The 24,183-nt window shown below is 51.3% G+C and overlaps 1 protein-coding gene across 3 annotated transcripts in view; it reads right to left on the reverse strand.

Moving 5' to 3' along the window:
- The window catches only part of TOLLIP (toll interacting protein), a 148,037-nt gene extending 141,195 nt beyond the window's left edge, over nucleotides 1-6,842 (reverse strand). For all 3 annotated transcript variants that reach the window (XM_057553911.1, XM_007171169.2, XM_028163650.2), the window contains exon 1: nucleotides 6,677-6,842. In XM_057553911.1, coding sequence (XP_057409894.1) covers nucleotides 6,677-6,709 — 33 coding nt within the window. In that variant the 5' untranslated portion in view covers nucleotides 6,710-6,842. The remainder of the gene's footprint in view (nucleotides 1-6,676) is intronic.
- Between the last annotated feature and the right edge of the window lie 17,341 nt (nucleotides 6,843-24,183).

The following is a 24,183-nucleotide window of genomic DNA, read 5'->3' on the forward strand; positions in this document are numbered from 1 at the left end:
AAGAAAGTTACGAGGAAAACTCCAACTGCCAGCCGACACCTGCAGTCACGGGGACGGGTCTCCGCACGAGTCACCGCCCCCCACATACACACACACCCTGCTCCTTCCTCAAGCCTCCAGCACCTCCTGCCGATGACCTGGTTTCAGGAAATGGGAAAAGAGGAAAAAGCCCAGAAGCAACAGGGAGGGAAGGCGGGCACCACCAGCGCCGTGGGGGGCTCCCCAGAGGGTGCCACTTGGTCCCTCCCCCCTCGCCCCCTCCCCCCAATCCTCTTCCAGGTTTCACTGCAAAAACCTGGGTCAGCTCTCCTCCCCTACTCCTACCTCTCAGGCCTCCCCCAGCTTTCTAAATGACCCAACCCTGGATAGGCCATTCAAGCCAAAACGTCTGGCTGTCCCAGCCCTGCCGGACACAGCGTACACGAGCTCCGGACGAGGGGACCGAGGCACGGCGTTAACTGAGCACGAGGACGCCGGAGGGTCAGCGAGAGAGACAACGCCACACGACGCTGACAGGCCAGCCAGCGGCTTCCACGGGGCCTCGCCCAGGGATTCCAGAGCCTCTCCCGCCAGCCCGGGGTCCGGGCGCGAGCGAGATGGATCACCCCGTCCACATCTGAGTGAAACGAAACAGCCAGTGGTGCGCCAAGGGGCGCCGGGGGCCGGGCATCGCACTGCAAGTCTTTCACCTTCACCGTATGTGCGGGTTTTCACGCCAAATGCTGGGGGGAAATCACTGCTCCCATGGAGCTCGTACTTTAACAAAAGAAGACAAATCATTGCTGAAAGTCGCAGAGCTGTAAATAGACACAGGGCGAGGTAAGATGGTGCAGACGGCTGAGGCGGCTTCGGGAGAAGATGCCACCTCAGCAGAGGCCTGAATGGCACGACGGCGTCGGTCATGCAGAGCCTGGGAGGGCCCTGTGCACAGGCCTGGCCAGGAGCCCGCCAGGCAGCTTGAGGCAGGGAGGTGGCTGGAGCAGAGCAAGCGAGGGAGAGCAGGAGCGGGGAGCGGAGGACAGGGGTGTTGCCCCAAGGCCACTGATGGGCTCCGACTCAGAGATGAGGAAGGGAGCAGGTGAGCAGCTGAGGGGCTGGGGCAGGTGAGCAGCCGGGGCAGGTGAGCAGCCAGGGCAGGTGAGGAGCCGGGCAGGTGAGGAGCCGGGCAGGTGAGGAGCCGGGCAGGTGAGGAGCCAGGGCAGGTGAGCAGCCGGGGCAGGTGAGGAGCCGGGCAGGTGAGGAGCCGGGCAGGTGAGGAGCCAGGGCAGGTGAGCAGCCGGGGCAGGTGAGGAGCCGGGCAGGTGAGGAGCCGGGCAGGTGAGGAGCCAGGGCAGGTGCGGTGCCAGGGCAGGTGAGGAGCCGGGGCAGGTGAGCAGCTGGGCAGGTGAGGTGCCGGGCAGGTGAGGTGCTGCGCGCATGCACATCTGGCTCTGCCTGGCGCCCGGCCCCACCATGTGACATTGGGGGGGGGGGCGGCAGGGCGGGACCAGTCGAAGGGGTGTGGTGGGTGTGGGTGAAGCAGAGGCTGAGAAGGAATCCGATTCTGGACCTGCTCGGAAGGCAGAGCCACAGGAGCGCCTGAGTGGGCAGGAGAGGCGAGGCCACCCAAGGGGACGGGGAAGCCAGGGAGGGTCCCAGGGAAGGAAAGGGCGGGTCCGTGTGCAATGTTCTTGGGAGACAGGGAGCTGCTCAGGATGGTAAGCCTGGGGATGAGTGGGGTGGGCGCTGACACCCCCCAAGACCCCCGAGGGAGCAAGACGGACAGAAAGGAGGAGGAGCCGTGGAAGGAAACCCGTGTGAAGAAGGCAACCCTGGGCAGGGAGAGGCCATCGCACCTGTGCCCACTGCCGCGGCCGTGCCCACAATGAACCCGCCAGACAAGCCGCTGCGGGGACCCCGTCCGAGCCCCACCCCCACTCGGTCACCCCCGCACCCCGCAAAGCACAGGTGGCTTCCCCACCTCCAGGATCTTCTCACTGTCGGCTGAGGCAGCTGCCCCTCCTGGGCCCCCAGCCCCGCACCGCCATCCCCCCACCCAGCTCCTATCCAGCTGGTGGTGAAGCAGAATCAACAGAGGGAGGTGGGCGGAATGGGAGGTACACAGGCAGGACTGCAGGCGGAGAGCCCGAGGAGTTGGCCAGGTGTCTGAGAAACGACAAGTAACGCAGGGGCCGGGCAGCCCCCAGGCCATGTACACGGGAGGGCACGGCCACAGAGCTGCAGGCCACAATGCCCAGACGGATGCCACAGACACCGACAGACAGCAGAGCGGGGGAACGGGAAGAGGGGCTGGGGGTGCTCTCAGATGCGGGAAGAGGCACAGGGCTGGAGCACAGGCGAATCTGCCACCAACAGCTCGATGGCAGATGCCACACAGGGGCCTTCACGTCCCAAGAGAAGGAGACTGTGAGCCCAGAATCCCAGACAGCAAACATACCTTTCAAGAACCAGAGGAAGCAGCACGTGTCTCAGTCCATCTGAGCAAGCACCAGCTTATCAAGGTAACACCGCCCCTGGGAGGATGGGGAGAGGCCACCCAAGGCAGCAACTGATCAGGAGGAGGGTGGTTACGATGATTAACCTTGCAGCCCGAAGTCCCTATGTTAACGTTTCCAGGATGACCCCAAAGAGAACAGAATGACAACATGTGTTTTCCAGACCAGCAAAAACCAAAAAATGGAACTTAAAAAACTATATTTAGTCAATCCAAAAGCAGGCAAGGAGAGAAAAAGAAACATAAATAGACAAATAAAAGCACAAAAGAAAGCGTTAGGAACAAAAAGTGTGTGTGTATAACTATACACATAAAACTATCTAACACATTCCAGTTAAAAAACGAAGAAGACAAACTTCAGATTTGACTTTTTAACAATCCAGCTCCATGTTGTTGACAACAGACCAACCTGACACACATGTTCAGAAAGATGTGGTCCAACAATGAAAACCCCATCAGGCAAACACTCCCTAAAAGAAAGCTGGCATTGCCATGTGGCATCAGACCAAACAAGAAAGGCCTGTGCATGGCCAGCGGGGTCACCACACGCAAAAAGGTCCAACTCACGGGAAGACGGGGCCATTCTAAACCAGGACGCGCTCCTAACTCACCCTGAGAATCCAGAGCAGAGCTCACGGGGACACGGGCGACGGTCCAGACTCCAACAGTGCAGGTCCACAACTGCACCCGAAAAAGAGAAAGCCAAGCGCAGGCCTAAAAAAAAAACAACTCCTTCCTCTGAACAGTGGAAATGAAAGGGAAAGAACTAAGCAGCTGTCTTGCCTTTCCCATACAGACTGTATTTAAGGACAACCAGACAGCATTCATCTATACAAACAGGTCCAGCTAATAAATGCAGAACAAGTGATAAAATTCAAACATCAGGGGCTTCCCTGGTGGCGCAGCGGTTAAGAATCCGCCTGCCAATGCAGGGGACACGGGTTCGAGTCCTGGTCCGGGAAGATCCCACATGCCGTGGAGCAACTAAGCCCATGCGCCACAACTACTGAGCCAGCGCTCTATAGCCTGCGAGCCACAACTACAGAGCCTGCGTGCCACAACTACTGAAGCCCGCATGCCTAGAGCCCGTGCTTCGCAACAAGAGAAGCCACTGCAATGAGAAGCCTGCGCACCGCAACGAAGAGTGGCCCCCGCTCGCCACAACTAGAGAAAGCCCGCTCACAGCAACAAAGACCCAACGCAGCCCAAATAAATTAAAAAAAAAAATTCAAATATCACCCTCTGCCATCCCCAGTGAAGTCAATTATCAGTTTGTGCAAGGCTGATGAGGACCTGGACATCCCGGGCCACCCAGGCATCACCAGACAGCTCACCCTCAGGCCTGACGAGGGAAAAGATGTGACAGGAAGGAGGGGCCACACTGATCAACCAGCATCTCCAAAAGCAGGACAAGTGGTCCCTACTGGCCCCCTTCGGCCTGGACTCAATGGGACATACCACACGTCTTAGCCTGTGATCAAGCCTTGGCCGCCGTGCCGTCGAGCTGACCGGCAGCACTGTGGTCAACAGCAGCGGGTCCCGCAAACCTCCCCTGACCCGAGTTCTACCTCAGAGGGCAGGGGCCCCCACACAGGTACTCCTGTGGGTGTCCATCGGGTGCTTTTTAATAGTTCGTGGACCAGACAAAATCACAGGATGGAGAAGGGCTGTCAGACCAGAAACACCAGCACTGCTGAAAGTGGGCAGACAGCACAGGGCTGGGCATCCCTCAGCGGCCACTCAGGGAAAGACTAACCTGCAGATGCAAACACCACGTCTCTTGGAATTTAAGCAAATTCCTAGCCCCTCAGGCTCCCCTTCTCAGGGACAAAGGGAACCTCCCCAGACCCGTGGGACCCCCCCTTCTGCCTCACATGCCCGAAGACTCTGTCTGTCCCTCCTTCACCACGAGCGGGAAGAGACGGTCAGACTTCAGAGTCAGCCCAAGCGAGCGTGAATCCAGGCCCTGGGAGCCCTGCTGAGTGACCCTGGGCCGAGGCTGAACCCCGCCCTGTGTGGGTAGGGCTGGGGACCCCCGGCCGAGGGCGGACACTCGGGAGAGCCGCCCAGCCAGGACCCGGCACGGGGAGCACCTGCCGGATGCCCCAGCTGGACTCACAGCTTCTGCCACAAGCCACGCCGTCCCCCGGGGCCTCCACCGCACCACACACACGACAGCACGTGGGAGCTCCTTCAACGCCAAGTCCGTGCACCCTGGCAAAGGAAGAGGTCTCCACCAGACCCCGATAACCACAAAAGGAAGGGTTCTTCATGCCTGATAACTGGCAAAAAAGCTTTTACGAGCACAGTTAACCCAGAGGGGGTGGGCCAGAGGGGAGATGTGGAAACGAGAGGATGTGTACCAGGCAAAAACATTAGGGAGGAAAAAAAAAAACAGTAAACAGTACACTGTAGCAACCAGATCAAACTCCAGGCCAGGTGCACCTGCACTCGCGGGCCCCCGCCCTCTGGCACAGACAGCCCTGCTCAGGACCCTTCCTGGCCTTGAAGCAGCAGCCCCCCATCTCCCAGACCCTGTCCCACTCTGCTTTCCATGCTCTCCCCTCCCACCACCCCACAGCTCCTGCTCCCCCATCAAGTCTCCAGTCAGAGACCCTTGCTCCACGACCCTTACTCACCCCGACCCCGGCCCAGGCAGGCCACCGTTCACCCCAACTTGAATTCAGACCTCGGGGTCTGAGAGTGGATGCTCTGTGAGACCCCGATGGCAGGCGTCACCGTACGGTGCCACCCAAGATACCGAGAGCACCCACGCCAGCTGGGCAAGCCGCACAGGCTCCAGGGCGCCCAAGACCCCTGAGCCCCCAGCAGCTCTGGCCCAGACCGAACCTTACTGCATGAGCACAGGTCATGGAGGGCAGCCCTCAAACACCTGCTGGTCTACGCATGGGGCCCACGACCACTCGACAAGAGAACACGCCGGGAAGCACCGCACAGGGCCAGTCAGCCGGGTCATCGAGACCCCGACAGCACAGGCCCCAAGTCCGGACACCGCCCGTCGCCCTGGCCCTGTCACAGCCCTGTCACAGCACATGGCCAACATCCCCCTTGGTGAGAGGACGGGCCCACCTTCACCAAGCGCTCCCTTCGCCTGGCCCCGAGCCGGCCGTGAGTGTTTGCCTGTGGTTCCCGGCGACAAGGGCTCTGAGTTCCCAGCAGGCTGAGGACACGTGACAGGCCGGGACCGGGGCCGGGCCGCTTGCCCATTACGCCACCGCTCCCCTCCCGGGGGAGCCGCTAATTTGCGCCCTGTGCTGCTCTGACGAGCCACTTGCATAGAAATGAGGAAGTGCGACAGACACTCGGCCTGCTGTAACTCACTGTGCGCAGTGAAGGTGGAGACGTGGAAACGCTGAGAATCCAAGTCTAGAAATCATTCTACTGACTCCGGGGCGTTTCCACACCCAAGTCGGCTAGGAACTCCCATCAGGTCCCATTCAAACGCTCAGAACGAGCATCTGTGCCCAGGGGGCTTCTAACAAGACCTGGTCTTCCTCAAACTCAGAAAAACGTTCTGTGGATTCTTCTCCAGTCGGGAGAAACACAAACAAGATTTGTCAACCCCGACCCGAGGGTGAGGAGCCCCGGCAGCCGGGGGCTTACCCTCAGCAGCGGCTTTCTGGGAGAAGACACATCAAAGTGCCCACAGAAGAACCTTGTCCCGACTCAGAAGGACCCAGGTGTCCGTCTACTGTACGTTTCAAGCCGCTGTGATAAAAACCTCACCAGTCGTGAGGACGCACCCCAACCCAGTCTGAACGCCCGGCTGGAGGCGAGTCCCCAGGAGCCGGCCTGAGCCCGTCTGGACTCGCTCGCCGGCACTGACACAATAAGCTGGGCCAGAAGACAGGACGCGAGGGCTGGGCGGAAAGGCACTCCCAGCTCGCGGCTCCCAACCCCTCATTTGTCACTTAAGAAACCGAGGAACACAGCTGGGCCTGGGAGCCTCCACCATCCAAGAGCCTGTCCAGGGTTCAGGGTGCTTCTCTGGGTGCCTCCTCCTTCCGAGGACCCACTGGGTGCGGGGCCTCCCCCAACCCGGGGACCCACCCGGTGCGGGGTCGCCCCCATCCCGGGACTCCCTTCCGCTTGCCCGGAGCCTGGCATCGGGCCCTCCCCTGTGCCCGGAGGCCGTGGAGCCCGCCCCCAGCCGGAGCCTACCGGCCCGCGCTGCGTGCTGACGGTGGTCGCCATGGTCTGGCCGGCCTCAGGCCTCGCCCTCCGAGAGCTGACGCGCCGGCGACCCTCCGCGCGGAACCACGATGTGACTATTACTCCGCAAGGCCGCCGCCGCCACAGTCAGCTGACGGCCGGCCCCGCCCCCGCACTGCCCACTGCGCAGGCGCAACACTGCCCCGCCCTTTCCGGCGCCGGGCGCCTGCGCAGTCGCTCCCCGCCCTCGGCCCCGCGAAATGGCTCCCGAGTCGGCAGTGTGCGCATGCGCGGCGGGCCGTTGGGGGTGGGCCGTTGGGGGCGGGCTGTGGGGCCGGGCCGCGGACTGTAGGTGCTGGTGCCAACAGTTGGCCCCGCGGCCGGAGCGGGTTTGTGGCGTCGCTGCTCCTCGCCGAGTGACCGGCGTGACTTGGTGCAGCGGCCGCCCTCCGTGTGTGCCCGCGGTGAGGCCGCGCGCTGACCACTCCGCCCCCTGCTCCCCGCCGGCCCCTCAGCAGGGTCTGCCCCGAGGCTGCTGGCCGAGCTTCCTCTAGAGACCACGGAGCTTTGCTGTTGTCCGTCCGAGGAGGAGGTGGAGAGGCCTGGCTTCGCCTAGGCCTGGTGTTCTGCTGTTGACACAAGCAGTTTCCCAGGCACCACGATCAGACAGGGCTGCTGACCACTCCAGTCACGGGTGGACCTCCTCCGCCACCCGAGCTGGGACACTGCTGCCACTTCCCATTACAGCTTCACCTTCTAGATGGGAGTTATTAAGAAGCTTCCAGACAGCATCCAATCCACAGCAAAACCCCGCTTCCTTAAACCGCCCCCCAGAATCACCTACAAAAGCCCCAGTTCTATAAGGAGTCCTTTCTAATACTCTCTGAGTCTCCGGGTGCATCCCCCAGGTGTGTGGTCTCTTTAGCTGCAACCAGTAAGAATCCCAGCTTGTTGAGTTACAGGTGTGTTCCTGGTGGCCTGCCTGGAGGGCACTGACACACCCAAGGTGTGAACCGTCCTTTTCCTGTGTGTACTTCCCAGAGCCCTCAGAAGTAGCCAGCCCACTGCATAGTCTTTGTAACCCCGCATTTGCCATAGCGACTAAATATCTCATCCGCTTGGCCACACATCTGTTTGCCCTCCACTTGCACCACATCCCATGCCACCACTGGTGATAATTTGAGGAATTGGGTTGCCCCTGGATGACACAGGCTACTGGTACTCGATTTCCCCGGGCAAGGATTTTAGCCACATGCTCATCAAATATATGTGCAAGGGCTTCCCTGGTGGCGCAGTGGTTGAGAATCCGCCTGCCAATGCAGGGGACACGGGTTCGAGCCCTGGTCTGGGAAGATCCCACATGCCGCGGAGCAACTAAGCCTGTGCGCCACAACTACTGAGCCTGCGCGTCTGGAGCCTGTGCTCCACAACAGGAGAGGCTGCGATAGTGAGAGGCCCGTGCACCGCGATGAAGAGTGGACCCCGCTTGCCACAACTAGAGAAAGCCTTTGCACAGAAATGGAGACCCAACACAGCCAAAAATTAATTAATTAATTAATTAATTTAAAAAAAAACAGTAATGAGACGCCACATTACATCCATCAGAAAAATAACAATTAGGAGGGGAGGGAGACCAAGGGCAGGTGAGAACCCAGGCGAGGGCGGCTCCTGCGAGGCTGGCAGAGGCCCTCTGAGGAGTAATGCAGCCGGGCTCAGTGGACTAGACACACCCCAGGAGCTCTCTCCTGAGCATATGTTCTGGAACATTCTCACTCTGACCCACAAGAGACACATTCAAGGCTGTTTGTTGTTTGTGTAGCAGAGTTGGCAACCTAATTGACCATCTTTAGGGGAATGAATCAGTAGAATGTGATGCATACACACTATGGGTGCAATGAGACAGGGAGAAACAATAAAGTAGTTGTTTGTAGAACAGCTTGTATGAATTTTTTAAATCCACGCAAAATAATTAAGCAGCAGGTTTTCAAGACACTGGACATCAGGCAACGAGGGTCAGTGATCCCTGTGGGACGGGGAACAAGTGAGCTCAGCTGTAGGACAGCCTCTGCTCACCGCCCAGAGAGAGCTTGCAGGCGGCAGGGCAGGGGTCTCCCTGAGCTGAGGGGACTTGGCCGGGAGTCTGAGGAGGCCGGGGAGGCTGGCATTCGCGGGAGGGAGTTCCTGCACAGAGAAGGGACTGCTATCTGCAGAGACTCCCCCTGGAGACTTCAGCTGAATACACACCAAAGCACACATGGGATGAAACTGCTGATGCAGGAGAGAGCGCCACCTGAAAGAGCTACAGAAATAATACCGTTAGCCAAACGGGTCAGGAATAGTTCCTGTTCCCACTAGTCAGAGTAAAAAGCCACATAACCAACCGACACTGAGTAGAGTACGCAAAAGGCTTTGCCTTGAAATTGCCGGGGATGAAGCGGGTCGTTTTAAGATGGTAAAGGGATACACTTATCAAGAGGACATAAAAATCCTACAAGTTTATACATCTAGTTGTAGAGCTTCAGAATTCTTGAAGCAAAACCGGATAGAACTGCAGGGAGAGAGACAAACGCACAACTGTCGCTGGAGATTTCAACACCCTCCCCTCCGTATTCAGTGGAACAAATAGAAGCCTCGTAAAGGGATGACAGACCAGGACAGCACCATCAACAGCTTGATCTGACTGACATTTGTAGAAAACTCCATCCAACAACAGAAGAATACACAATTTTAAGTATACACTGAACACTTACCAAGATAGACCATATTCTGGGCCAGAAAATAGTCTAAAATGATTCAAATCATGCAAAGTATATTCTCTGACTGAAACAGAATTAAATTAGAAATCAATAATTAAAAGATATCTGGAAAAGGCACAAAATATTTGGAAACTAAATAACAAACAGCTAAATAACCCATGTATCAAAGAAACCAAAAGGAAAGTTAGACAGCATTTTCAACTGGCTGAAGATAAAAATATATTACATTTTGTGGGATGCAGCTAAAGCAGTACATAGGGGAAATCCATGCCTACATTAGAAAATCACTGACATCAGCATTCACCTTTAGACACTAGAAAAAGAAAGGCAAATTAAATTCTAAGTAAGCAGAAAATAAGGAGGAAATAAAAGTCATTGAAGAGGGACTTCCCTGGCAGCCCAGTGGTTAAGTACAGCAGACTCTGTGCTTCCACTGCAGGGGGCGCAGGTTCTACCCCTGGTCAGGGAACTAAGATCCCGCATGCCAAGGGGCACAGCCAAAAAAAAAAGTCATTGAAGAAATCAATGACATAGAAAACAGAAAGACCACAGAGAAAATTGGTAAAAACAAAAGCTCATTTTTTAAAGAAGATCAATAAACCAATAAACAGACTGATCAGGAAAAAAAAAGAAAACGTGAATTACCGATACGAGGAATGATAAAGTTGGCATCACTACAGATTCTACAAACATTAGAAGAATAGTAAGGGAATGTTATGAACAACTTCACTTAGGTTAAATGAAATAGAATGAAATAGACAAAGTCCTTGAAAGACACAAATGATCAAAGCTCCCTCACGAAGGACAGTTCTCTGTCTATTAAATTAAAAATCTTTCCACCAAGAAAACTCCAGACTCAAATGGCTTCGCTGGTGAGTTCTACAAAAATCTGAGAAAAAATAACATCAATTCTACACAAATTCTCTTCTAGAGAAGAGGAGAGGAGAAAATACTTTCCAACTCATTCCATGAGTCCAGCATTATGCTAGTACCAAGACGAAACAAAGATATTACAAAAAAGAAAATTGCAAACCAATATCCCTCATGAACCTAGATGCAAAATTCTTAACAAAATTTTTAGCAAACTGAATTCATCAACATATAGGAAGGATAATTTATCATGACAACGTGGCATTTAACTCAGGAGTGCAAGGGTGGTTTAACTTTTGAAAATCATTATACTATGCAATCTACCACATTAATAAACTGAAAACAAAAGCAAAAAACAAAAATCAGATGGTTGTCCAAATAAAGGCAGAAAAAGCATTTGACAAACTCCAAACTCCACTCCATATGTTAACTTTCTGCACATGTGAACGGAAGGGAACTCCCTCCATCTGATAGAGGGAATCTACAAAAAAACATGCAGCTGACATATCATACTTAGTGGTGAAAGACTGAATACTTTTCCTAAGACAGGAACAAGACAAGGATGTCTGCGCTCACCACGTCTATGCAGCGTGGTACGGAGGTAGTAGCCAGGGCAATCAGGCAAGAAAAAGAAACCAAGGCATCCCACTTGAAAAATAACAAGGTAAACCATCTTTACTTACAGACAGAATGATCGTTTACGTGAAAAATCCTACAAAATCTACAAAACAGCTACTAGAACTAGTTAGTGCATGTAGCAAGTTTGCAGCGTTAAAGGAAGTAAACAAAAATCTACTGTGTTCCTATATACTAGCAATACAAACTGAACATTCATAAACTGAAATTAAAAACAATACTATTTACAAAAGCATCCCCAAAATTAAATACTCAGAGATAAATCCAGTTGATTGCTGGTGTTGTTGAGTTCAGCTATGTCCTCACTTGTCTTCTGCCTGCTGGATCTGTCCATTTCTGGTAGAGGGGTGTGAAGTCTCCAACTGTAACAGTGGGTTCATCTGTTTCTCCTTGCAGGTCCATCAGTTTCTGGGTTTTTTTAATATTTATATATTTTTATTTTAGCTATTTTATTTTTGGCTGCGTTGGGTCTTTGTTGCTACACTCAGGCTTTCTCTAGTTGTGGCGAGCGGGGGCTACTCTTTGTTGCAGTGTGCAGGCTTCTCATTGCGTTGGCTTCTCTTGTTGTGGAGCAGGGGCTCTAGGCACGCAGGCTCAGTAGTTGTGGCTCACGGGCTCTAGAGTGCAGGCTCAGTAGTTGTGGCGCACGGGCTTAGTTGCTGTGCAGCATGTGTGTTGCAACGTGGCTTAGTTGCTTCCCGGACCAGGGCTCGAACCCATGTCCCCTGATTTGGCAGTCAGATTCTTAACCACTGTACCACCAGGGAAGCCCGTCCACCAGTTTTTGCCTCATGTATTTTGATGCTCTGTTGTTCGGTGCATACATATTAAGGAGTATTATGTATTCTTGGAGAATTGATGCTTTATCATTTTCCCTGATAAATTTCCCAGCTCTGAAGTCTGCTCTGCCTGAAATTAATACAGCAACCCCTGCTTTCCTTTGTTTCAGGTCAGCATAGTATGTCTTTCTCCATCCATTTCAGAATGGATCCTTTTCCCTCCCCCTGATGGAAGCACCAGGAATTTTTCTCCAGTGTCTACTGTGCAGACCTGGTGGTGCTCCTCGAGGTGAACCTCACACTTCTGTGGGGGACCCTCTGACCGAGTGCCCCTGGAGTTTTCATCCCTCAGGTTTGTCCACACCAAGCCTTCAGCCATTTATCAATTCCAGTCCAGACTTCCTACCCCTGTGCTGGTTCCCACGCGGACAGCTGCACTGGTAAACCCCGACCCCCTGTGTGCGCCTGTCTGTCTCTCCAATTTGGGGGACAGTAGTTTGCCCTGTGACCTCACTCCTCTATGGATCAAAGAAGAGTTTTTGATTTTTGCTTGTTCAGCTTTTTACTTTTGTTAGGACAGAATGGCAACTTCCAAGCTTCCGACATGTCAGAAGAGAGGGTAGTCTTTTCACAGATAGCGCTGGATAGCCATATACAATTGGGTATCTGCATGCAAAAAAATTAACTTTGATTGGTATCTCACATCTTATAGAAAATAAACTAAGAATGAATCATAGATCCATGGGTAAAATGTAAGAATATAAATCTTCCTGGGGAAAAATCTTTGTAATCTTGAGTTAGGTAAAGATTTCTTGGATACAACAGCAAAAGCCCAATCCATAAGAGAAAAAAATGGTAAATTGTGCTTCATTAAACTTAATAACTTTTGCTCTTCTAAAGACCATGTTAAAGAAATAAAAAAACAAGCCATAGACCAGAGAAAATATTTGCAAATCATATATCTAGTAAAGGGTTTGTATGCAAAATATGTCAAGAACTTTAAACTCAGTAACAAGAAAATAAACAACCCAATTAAAAATGGGCAAAAGATCTGAATGATTTATGAAAGAAGGTATATGGGGCAGATAAGCATGTGAAAAGGTGTTCAACATATTAGGCATTAGGGAAACGCAAATTAAAATCACAATGAGATGCCACTACACACTATTAAATGGCTAAATTCTAAAATGAAAAAGACTGCCCACGCCAAGAGAACGTGGAAGAACTAAGCCCTAGTGCACAGCTGGTGGGAAGCAACACGGTGCAACTACTGGGGGGACAGTCGGGCAGCTTCTTAAAAGGTTTGTTTGCTTGTTGTTGAGTTTCCGCCAAGGTTAAACTTACGCCCACCATGTGATTCCACTCCAGGCTCTTTCCCTAAGAGAGCGAAAGCATGTGTCACACGGAGAATTCTCACAGCAGCTTTATTTGTAATGGTCCCAAACTGGAGAAAACCCAAATGTGCACCAAAGTGTGGAGAGAGAAACCTTGGAAGGTCCACCCAGCGGGGTACTTCTGGGTGACCTGGGGGCAGGGGCTGTTGGCATACAGGGCAGCAAAGAGGAATCGCAAAATGATTTTGCCGGTGTGTATGAGTCCATATATTTAGAATTCTGGGGAGTTCCCTGGCAGTCCAGTGGTTAGGGCTCGGCGCTCTCAGGAGTTCCATTCCTGGTCTGGGAACTAAGATCCTGCAGCACCGCGGCCAAAAATAAATAAGTAAAATTCTGGAAAATGCAAACTCCTCTGTGAGGACACAAGCGGATGAGTGGGGAGGAGCTGGCAGAGATAGGGTGGAGACAGACAGACAGACAGGAGGGGCATGACAAAGGCACAGGAAGCTTCCAGGGGTGGGTGATACGTCATTATCTTGATTGTGCAATGCTTTCGGGGTCATTTGCAAAAGCCAGAACTTATCAACTAGCACAGTTTAAATACGTGCCGTCATTGTATGTGAGCTGGACCTCCACACGTGGTCTAAAGAAGCGCAAACAACACACGTTTCACAAAGACGCGTGCACAGGAAAGTGTGTGTTCCACACACTCTGCCTCGGGCGAGAGAATGCTGACCGGCTCCACTCTGCACCTGCGGCCCAGACAGGTTACAGAGCAGAGCACCGCAGACCCACCGCGGGGACCACAGTGCCCACACCAGCAGGGAAGGGAGCTTGGGGCTGGGCAGGCTGTTTAATCTCTTAAAAAGACACAAAGATCTACAGCGATGTCAGCCCTGGTCACCGGGATTTGGTCATGCCAGCCTCTGTGTTTTTCTGCCACTTCACTGAAAAGGGGAGACAGGTGGGTTCTGACCTGGGCTCTGTACCACTGGCTGCATGACCCGGTGCCAATCTTTAGACCTTAATTTTTCACCCGTGAAAATGAGAGAACACCTATCCCATGGGGTTTTCTCCACAAACGTCAAATGCGGTCATTTTTACAGAGCGTCTTGGGGACCCTGGCTCAGGGTCAGGAAATGTGGGCTTTGTGTTATCATGAAACTGATGGGGAAAACCAGCACCCACCACGTGACCAGAGGACCCAGGATGCGGGGCCTCACCCTCCCTCTGTGAGCAGACGTACACGTGGATCATCAAGTGTCCGTCAGATCATCTTCGTTCTGGCCGGTCGGCACCCTTGGGGGCATGTTTGGGGTCTTCTGACTTGGAATATGGCCAGGGGTTCATCCTCTCCCCGTCCTGCGGGCCCAAGTCTGAATCGAGGTGTCCCAGTGTTGCGCCTCTTCTCTCTGGCTCCAGGGGAGGGTCCTTCCTGCCTCTGCCAGCTGCTGGGGGCCCCACGCATCTCTGGGCTTATGGCCGCGTCACCCCAACCTCTGCCTGGTCTTCACGGGCCTCCTCCTCGCTCTGTCTCTTCTCTGATCAGGGCACCTGTCATTGGATTTAGGGCCACTCTGGTAACCCAGGATGACCTCATCTCGAGACCTTTAGCTTGATCACAGCTGCAAAGACCCTTTTCCCAAAAAAGGTCACCTCAGGTTCTGGGGGTTCAGATGTGGACTGTATTTGGGGCCACGAGTTACGCCTCCCAGGGGTGGGAGACCGTGGCCCTGCCCATCCCAAGTCCTCGGGTCAGGATTTCTGACACCGGGGCCAGCACGTTTGCCTCAAGATCCTCCTTCTGAGCCTGACCTACTCCCTCCCACCCCAAACACACATACACACGTGCGCACACACTCCACACACACACACACACACGTCTTTCCCTCGGAAAAGTCACGCCACCACGTTCAGTACACTCTGTTCAGCCTCGCTGCACAGGGGGCCCCGCAGCCCCCCTGGGTCACGTGAGCCCTGACCTCTGCCCCTCTGCCCTTGTTGACCTGCAGGGTCACACCTATGGGTGCTCCCTCACCTCACACACGCCCTGTTCTGTGCTCCCTGAGTCCTGTGACCTTGGCTGGGACGCAGGAGGGCTGGTGCAGGAGGGCAGGGTGTCCCGAGTGGGGGTGACACTGGGTTCGTGTGGGGGGGATGCCCGGGGTGGGGTACCCATGCCCACAAGGTGTGGAGACAGAGGCTGCTCAGGCCAAACCCCAGCGGTGGGGGGACGTCAGCTTGGGGACCTGAGAGGCTGACACTGAGTGACATCTTTCATGGGACTTAAGACACTGGGCTCCCAGGAAGGAAGCACAGAGCAGAGCCCAGGGAGCAGACGGTCATCTCTGTGTCCCTGTTGCCCTGGGAGAGCCTGGGCCACGGGGAGGGCGGCCCCAGCAGCCGGCAAGCACACGGGCCTGGCAGAGCTCGGACGCCTGCTCCAAGGAGGATACCCACCCCCTCGGCGTTCACATCCCGGGGTGCAACTACGCTCACCCCCAAAGGTCCTGCCCCGTTGCAGCACCGATTCCAAGTCCAAGAGCTCATCACATCTCTGCTAAAGCAGGTGTGAGGGTTACTCAGTGCATGAATCATCCCGGGGCAAAGTTCCTGAGCCGAGGAGCAACTGCCACTCCGCCGGAGTGACACCTCACAGCCCTCGGTTCACCTCTGGAATTTGTAAGAGGCTGTTTCAGAGCAAAACGAGGATAAACAAGATGTGGTCCATCCACACAATGCAACATTACTCGGCCTTAACAAGGAAGGAAATCCTGACACGGGCTACAACACGGATGAACCTTGGGGACATTATGCTCAGAGAAATTAGCCAGACACAGAAGGACAAATCCTGTGTGATTCCACTCACGTGAGGCCTCCAGAGTCATCACATCCATAGACACAGGAAGTAGACGGTGGGTGCCCAGGGGTGGGGGAGGGGAGGGGAGTGAGTGTTTAACGGGGGCAGAGTGTCAGGGGGGAAGATGGGAGGTTCTGGAGATGATGGTGTGATGGTAACACAATGTGAGTGCTCTTAATGACAATGTACCCTTAAAAATGTTAAATTTTATGTGTATTTTATCACAGTGGGGAAAAGAAGAGAAAACAAGAAACACAGCAGTGGGGACCTCTCACTCAGACACAGCCCCACCCTGCGCCCTGGTGTTGTGGGTAGGTTTTGCGTCGAAGAAGCCCTTGGCCTCAGAGCCCATGGGAGGGGGCCAGGGTCCCGCCGCTGCCACGCGTGGGTGCCAGTCGGGCATGGGTGAAGATCCACTATTTGCTCGCATTCAATCACCTGCAGGCTCTCTGGTTCCACAGAAGGGACGAAGGCACTTTAACACTCCCCTGGGTGCTGTTTCAGGGGCACTCAGGTGACCCGTGCTTCGTGCTGGAGGGTCTCGCAGCTGGCGGGGGGTCAGCGCGGGAGAGGTTTCCTGGGCATAAAATCAAGATTCCAGTGGGTCCTTCCACAGGACAGTGACGCGTTCCAGGGAAGAATGGCTCTTGTCTTGTGTCCTTCCTCTCTGATCATCAGGAACAGAGCTGCTGTGAGAGGGGACGGGAGGCGGTGACCAGTGACCTGGAGAAGGCTGGCCAGGCCAGGAGATGGCCACACCCGGGGCAGGACGGGCCCGACGTCACCCCCTGGAAGCGATTCCAAGAGACAAGCGGCAATCTGCTGTCTGCTAAGGGGGCTTTGGCCAAAGACGCTCTTTTCAGGCGTGGGTCCAGCCTCCCCACACACCCAGCCCAGGCGATGAGGCACGCCACCTGCAGCTGCAGCATCTCAGCGCACGGCCACTGCTCACGGGGTGTCCGCGAGGTGTCCCTGCCAGGGCCAGCACAGGGCCCGGAGGCCCTCCGGCCAACACGGGCTCGCACGTTTTCGCCCTCGGGATTCCATGGGGCTTCACTGCTTTTGTACCAAATGTCTTAAGTCATGGCCTGATGTTAGGCCCTAACCCAACCCTAACCCTACCCCTAACCCCTGAATGTGTCCCTGCAAATTCATACGCTGGAGTCCTAACCCCAGGAACTCAGAATGTGACTGTATTTGGAGATGGGGTCTTTAAAGCAGTGATTAAGGTAAAATGAGGCCATTAGGGGTGGCCCTAATCCCATAGGACTGGGAAGAAGAGGAGATCAGGACACAGACACACACAGAGGGACGACTCTGTGAGGACACAGGGAGGAGACAGCCGTCTACACACTGAGGGGAGAGGCCTCAGGAGGACCAGCCCTGCCCACACCTGGATCTCGGATTCCAGCCTACCGGACTGGAGACAGTGAGTGTCTGCGGTTTAAGCCCCCCTGGTCTGTGGGACTTTGTTAGGGCGGCTCCAGGAAACTCACACCCCATATTATTCCTGATCACAGGTTATTTCTGTGTCCTGGTTGCTCGGGCACTGACACGGCCCAGGGAAATGACCCACCTCTGCCGCGTCTTTCCACCTGGAATCCGGAGAGCGCGGTCCAGTGTGGCTCTGGTCCCCAAGAGTCTGGCTGCTGCTTCTCGGACTCTGTGTATCACCAGGAAGTCACATTCTGGCGTGGAACACCGGCTTCTCTTCTCCATCCGGGAAGCAGCACTATGGTGCTCTATGCTCAGGGTGTTTCATCGTTCAGTCCAACACAAACTCCGTCTGGCAGGCGACTCTGGAGGCCCAGCTGAAGCTGCTCGGGGCGAGGTCTGTGGAGAGAGTGACACCGCCCTTCAGGGTGTCTTATCCTGCTCCCAGTCTCAGGACCTCCCCGGGATCCAGAGGCACAGAGAAGGTCCCTCACCTCCTTCATGGTCAGTGTGCCAGCACCTGCATCTTCTCTACGGAAAAAAAAAATGACCTACGTCATTCCAGGAACAGGTCGAAGCCCAGACCGCTCTCAGGGGAGTCCTCAGGCCCAGGGCTGGCACCCAGGAGGCACGTGCCCTTAATGGATGCCCAGGTGGGCGAGAGCTGAGTAAGGACACAAGGGGGCACCCAGCGTACAGCTTGCAGAAAGTGAGGTTTCACAAAAGAAGCCACTTTTCACATGCCTACCCGTAAACCACACCAGGGCACACTTCTTGCTTCTAGGCATTAGCCACAGGAGAGCAGAATTCAGGCTGGGGTCAAAGAGAAGGCCAGCGGGGTAAGAGATTACAAATATGACCTTTAAAACATGCACAATAAAGATTTTCTGCTGTGACAGACACCAAACCCAGAGGAACGGGTATGTCTCTCACAGCCCTGGCGGGTCTTTCTGCGGCCCTGCCAACCCAGGGCGTTGCCCCCCCAGTGCAGTGCGGTGGGGGTGTGTCTGGCCACCACTGGTCAGTCCCGCCAGGAAGAAGTAGTGGCCAGAGCACTTCTCCCTTCAGGGCTGGTCAGAACCCACCCCTTCATCAGCACTTGGCCACTCTCTTTAGATAGAGAACAGAGTCCCTGGGGGAGGTCTTTCCTAACTAGTTAATTAAAGGAAGAGGGAAGGAGAGATTCTGGCGGTTAGCAACCCTTCTTCAGTATTTGTCGTCGTGGCTCTTGGTCCCACCAGACCCCAGTCTTCCCCTCCTCCCACGTCCCCCGCTCCCGCCCACATCATCCTGCACTGGGTCAGCCCAGCCTCCCTGGCTCCACCCGCCAGGCCCTCCAGCCTGGGTTTGCTTCCCTTCCCTCCCCTTCCCCCCTTCCCCCAGCTTTGTTGAGATATAACCCATCCATTTAGAGCCTACAATCCAATGGCTTTTATTGGATCCACAGAGTGGTGCATCCATCACCACCATCCGCTTTAGAGCACATCCCCCACCCCCAAGAAGCCCTGCACCCTTAGCGCTAATAGCCCACTCCCTCCCCTGCCCCCAGCCCCGGGCAACCACGAATCTCCTTTATGTCTCGTTGATTTGCCGATTCTGGACATTTCATATAAATGGAACCATACGGTTTGTGACATTTTGTCTCTGTTTCTTTTTTCCACTGAGCATAGTGTCCCCAAGTTTCATCCATGTGGTAGCCTGTGTCCGAATCTCCTTCCTTTTTAAGGACGAAGAATATTTCACGGTACACAGACCACATTTTGCTTATCGGTCCATCTATCGGTGGACACCTGGGTTGTTGCTGCCTCTTGGCTGTTGTGAATGACGCTGCTGTAAACACAGGTGTGCAAGTACCTGACTGAGAGCCTGCTTTCATCTCTGCTTCATGCTTCTTTATGGCCAAACAACATTCCACTGTGTGGATACAGCATTTTGTTTATTGACTCATCAGATGCTGGGCATTTGGGCTGTTTCCATTTGTTGCTGTTATGAATAACACTGCTGTGAATATTACAAGTTTTGTGTGGACATATTTTCACTTCTCTTGGGTATTCCAATGTGTGGTTTTTTCCACATCCCCAAGTGATTCTCCTGTGAGACACTACCTGGGTGTCTCACAAATTTAATTCAATTCTGACACTACCTGCCTAGCGTTAGCATCAGACCCCACAGGTAAAGGGCTCTGTCTCACATCTCCACCTTAAGATGCCAATCCCAAATCCAGGTTGTCACCTGTGCTTCTGACCGACTGGGTATAGGTTGGAGGTTCCTAAGACCCCCTCTTGGGGTTTGATTTGCTAGAGTGGCTCACAGAACTCAGAGAAACATTTTACTCACTAGATCATCAGTTTATTATAAAAGGAAGTAACTCAGGCAGAAGAGATGCCTGGGGCAATGTGTGGGGAAAGGGTCAGGAGCTCCCATGCCATCTCCAGGTGTGCAGTCTCCCAGACCTCCGTGTGTTCACGGCCCGGTCCTTTTCAGTGCTTTGGAGCCTTCATTACCTGATTGATTAAATCACTGGCCACTGGTGATTGAACTGAACCCCTAGCCCCCTCCCCTCCTCAGAGGTCTGGGGGATGGAATGAGAGTGACAGCCCTCTAATCACACCATTGTTCCCCCTGGTGACCTGCCTTTTGTCAAGGGCAAATACAAATCTTAAAAGTGTTCTCCACAGATAATAAAAGACTGTAGCCATCTGAGTGAGTAGACTTAACTTATTCCAACTGTTATTTATAAACTAGTGAGTTTTGTATTGTACGTGACTCATGACGAAAGTTTTAAAATGGAAACTATGAGATCTCTGTCTGTGTCTGTCTGGGTGACTGTGTGAATGTCTATGTATGTACTTATGGATATGGTATGTTTCTATCTCTGGAGGGTATTGCCAGACTTAACTTGTCAAAGAGCTCTATGTAATTGACTTAAAGAAAATTAAGTGCTTATATAAATTTTTAGAAATATAATAGAAACTAACCCAAATGAATTTCAGGTTCATGTGATCTGGGAAATTTTCAGTATTAAATTAATATTTGTTATTAAAACTAGTTTAAGTTTGTTGGTTTAATTAATATAGACATTTCTTCAGCGTCAACATTAAGTATAATACTTTTATTGTATCAATACCTAGGTTTACTAAAAGTCAAATAGTTCATGTTATCTTTGTTATAAAATTTGTCAGCCAAAAAAAAAGAAAAGTTGGTATGATGATATCTTCATAAGTGAATTAAATGTAAATGAGATAAGAGTTGTTAGGTGAACTCTTTCATTATGTTTTATGATACTTAAAAATATTTTCTCCATTCCTTTTGGTAACTGGAAACTTTAGAGTTTTGTTAAGTTAAATGACGGAAATTTATTAAATATCTAGATCATTCCCCCCAAAATAAGATGCTGAAACATTAATTACTGAACATAGGCTTCCTTTTACAGAGAAACTAAAGATATTTGGGGCTATTAGTAAATATATTTGGTGCCACCCTGAGTAATTATCTGTGAGAAAGTACATGTTTCTAGAAATTGTAAAAAGTATTTATAAATTTGCCAGTCTACAGAATGCTAATGTAAAAGACAGTCCATAATTGCCTACTTCTTAATTTTTACTAGAAATTAAGGTTTCTAAGGGTTAAAATCCTAATTAATATATGTAATTAAAACTACAAAAATTAATAAGAAAAACATCTTCACATGCAAGGCAATTTGTTTTAAAAAGTCCAAGGAATGGAAATGCATTTTGTTAAGGGAAAAAAAGTGACTTTGTCCTAAAGCTGCTAATTTCTAAATGGGAAAGAAAACAGGGGACAAACAATATGGATATAGGAAGTTATAGAAGGTTTGTAAACAAAATGAAACAAAAGAGGGAACGTTTAGAAAGGAATTTTATGTGTGGCTAACATTGGAATGAATTCAATTAAGTAAATGATTTTTAATAACAAAAGCAAGCTGGTACAAAATTAAACTTTGTTTTCTCTGTTGAAAGGAAAAGTTTTCTTAGATTATTGGTCTGATCTTAATGAGAAATTGTAGACAAAGGTTTTCTTTATTTTTAATGTAATCTGTCTAGAAAAACAAAGATTCTATATTGTATAGCTCAGGCTTTTTACAATATATATAACTTTTTATATTTGCCTGTGAAGTCTTTGTTATTTTGATTAAACGGATAACTAAGCACTGCTTCACAGTTACCTATGATCCTATTTGACCAAGTGTTTTTTTTTTTTTTAATTTATTTATTTAATTTATTTATTTTTGGCTGTGTTGGGTCTTAGTTTCTGTGCGAGGGCTTTCTCTAGTTGCGGCAAGCGGGGGCCACTCTTCATCGCGGTGCGCGGGCCTCTCACCGTCGTGGCCTCTCTTGTTGCCGAGCACAGGCTCCAGGCGCGCAGGCTCAGTAGTTGTGGCTCACGGGCCCAGTTGCTCCGCGGCACGTGGGATCCTCCCAGACCAGGGCTTGAACCCGTGTCCCCTGAATTGGCAGGCACATTCTCAACCACTGCACCACCAGAGAAGCCCTGACCAAGTGTTTTTTTAAAAACTTTTGGTATTGGTTGCAAAATTCCCCGAATCAAATTGTAAATGAAGTCTTTTTGACTTAGAATTAACTTTGAGGTATGAGATGTTTCAGAGGGCCCCTGAAATAACTCAAAGATTTGTTCTCTCTCCTTATAAAAAGGAGATGTTAAACGAATTAGGCTTATTTGATATATTAAATTACATGGGAAGCACTGTCAAATAAGAAGTAATACTAAGCCTCCTTTATGTTGTGTCTGTGTAGGTATATGTTAAATATGTTTCTGAAACTATGTGAAATTTCTGGAAATCTGGTATATCCTGGTATAATGTCATCAGTCATAATTCTAGTTATTATCTTAAAATGCTGTATGTCAGTGAAATAACCTAATTTCCTTGTCAATTGCATTGTGATCAGGTCTTTAACCAGCCATTTTAAGTCTTTTTTCATTTATACACATTGCTTTACTCTGGTCTTTATAAATGTTTCCTCTTCAGAGAGATTCATGGCAAGGGCTCTGACACTTTCTCTAGACTACAGGTTTCTGATAAACTTTTAGATCATACCATTCAACTGGGTAAGAATTTACATAACTCTACTGAAGAAACTGATGGCTTCATAAAACTACTAACAAAAGGTCAAGATCAAGAATTAATTCCATGGAACTGAATGAACTGGTGAGGAGGATTATCACTTTTATGACTTTTTGTTTTAAACACTGCAGGTCCTTTTATGTTTTGCTTTTCCAGATTTAAGAAAACCTTTCCTCTCAAGCTATCTAGGACTTGCAGCAATTTGATAAAGTATACCTTTGCAGACAAAGATGAAATATCTATCTTTTCTCCCTACCTGATCCCTCCAGAATTTGGAAACTCTGAGTGGGTATTCTTGTTTCCATGGCAATATAATTATTTGCATAATTTCAATAAGACTCTGTTCTCCTTATAACAGGACATAATTGGAAACATTGGTTCTTTTACCAAGGCTTTGACTGGAATGTCATATTTGAGAGGGACATGCATAGTCTCAGACCAGAAAGCTTTAAGGAACTAAGCTTGACTTTATGGAGCCAAAAGCCCATTGGGAAAACAGCCTGGGACCTTGCTTACAGGGTTCCCAGCAGCCTAAACATGTGAGTAAGGAAAGTCACTTCCTGGCAGGTGCATAAACCTCAAGATATTTTGGGGACCTGGAGAAAAGAGGAATGTAACCAAATCTGTAGGTATTGCAGGCGAAATCTGATGTCAAGTTCTTGCTTGGCTTTCCTGGCCTCGAGAGGACTTTAAAAGTTCAGTCTGGGAGCTTCCCTGGTGGCGCAATGGTTAAGAATCTGCCTGCCAATGCAGGGGACACGGGCTCAAGCCCTGCTCTGGGAAGATCCTACATGTCGCAGAGCAACTAAGCCCGTGCACCACAACTACTGAGCATGCGCTCTAGAACCTGCGAGCCACAACTACTGCACCCATGTGCCACAACTACTGAAGCCCGCGTGCCTAGAGCCCTGTGTTCTGCAACAAGAGAAGCCACCACAATGAGAAGCCACCACAATGAGAAGCCTGCACACCGCAACGAAGAGTAGCCCCCACTCGCCGCAACTAGAGAAAAGCCCGCGCCCAGCAACAAAGACCCAACGCAGCCAAAAATATAAATAAATAAATAAATAAATAAATAAATAAATAAATAAATAAAAGTTCAGTCTGAGGGGCTTCCCTGGTGGCGCAATGGTTAAGAATCCGCCTGCCAACACAGGGGACACGGGTTTGATCCCTCGGCCAGGAAGATCCCACATGCCGTGGAGCAACTAAGCCCATGCGCCACAACTACGGAGCCTGCGTTCTACAGCCCGCGTGCATAGAGCCCGTGCTTCACAACAAGAGAAGCCACCGCAATGAGAAGCCTGTGCACCGCAACGAAGAGTAGCCCCTGCTCACCGCAACTAGAGAAAGCCCAAGTGCAGCAGAGAAGACCCAACACAGCCAAAAATAAACAAATAAATAAATTTTTTTTAAAAGTTCAATCTGAGATTCTTTATGAAAAGTTCCAGCAAAGCCAATTTAAATGATCATAAAAATATGAACCATTGCTATTCTTGTTCCACTTATGTAAATAATTGGGTTGAGTTTATTGAAATCAGACTTATTTTGCAAAAAAATTAATTTGGCTAACTTTGGTAGAAATGAGGGTAATTTTAGAGAGAAAAGTTATGTTTCAGTAATACTTTTGTGGATATCAGGTTCTAGTGCTGTTAAATTGCCTTTGAGGTTTTGGTATTTACCCGTAATCTGGACTAGATCCTGAATTCTCCTAGTTCCCTCTAATATCTGGCTATGACTCCA

This window comes from Balaenoptera acutorostrata, chromosome 9, assembly GCF_949987535.1.
Source record: "Balaenoptera acutorostrata chromosome 9, mBalAcu1.1, whole genome shotgun sequence".
NCBI lineage: Eukaryota > Metazoa > Chordata > Mammalia > Artiodactyla > Balaenopteridae > Balaenoptera > Balaenoptera acutorostrata.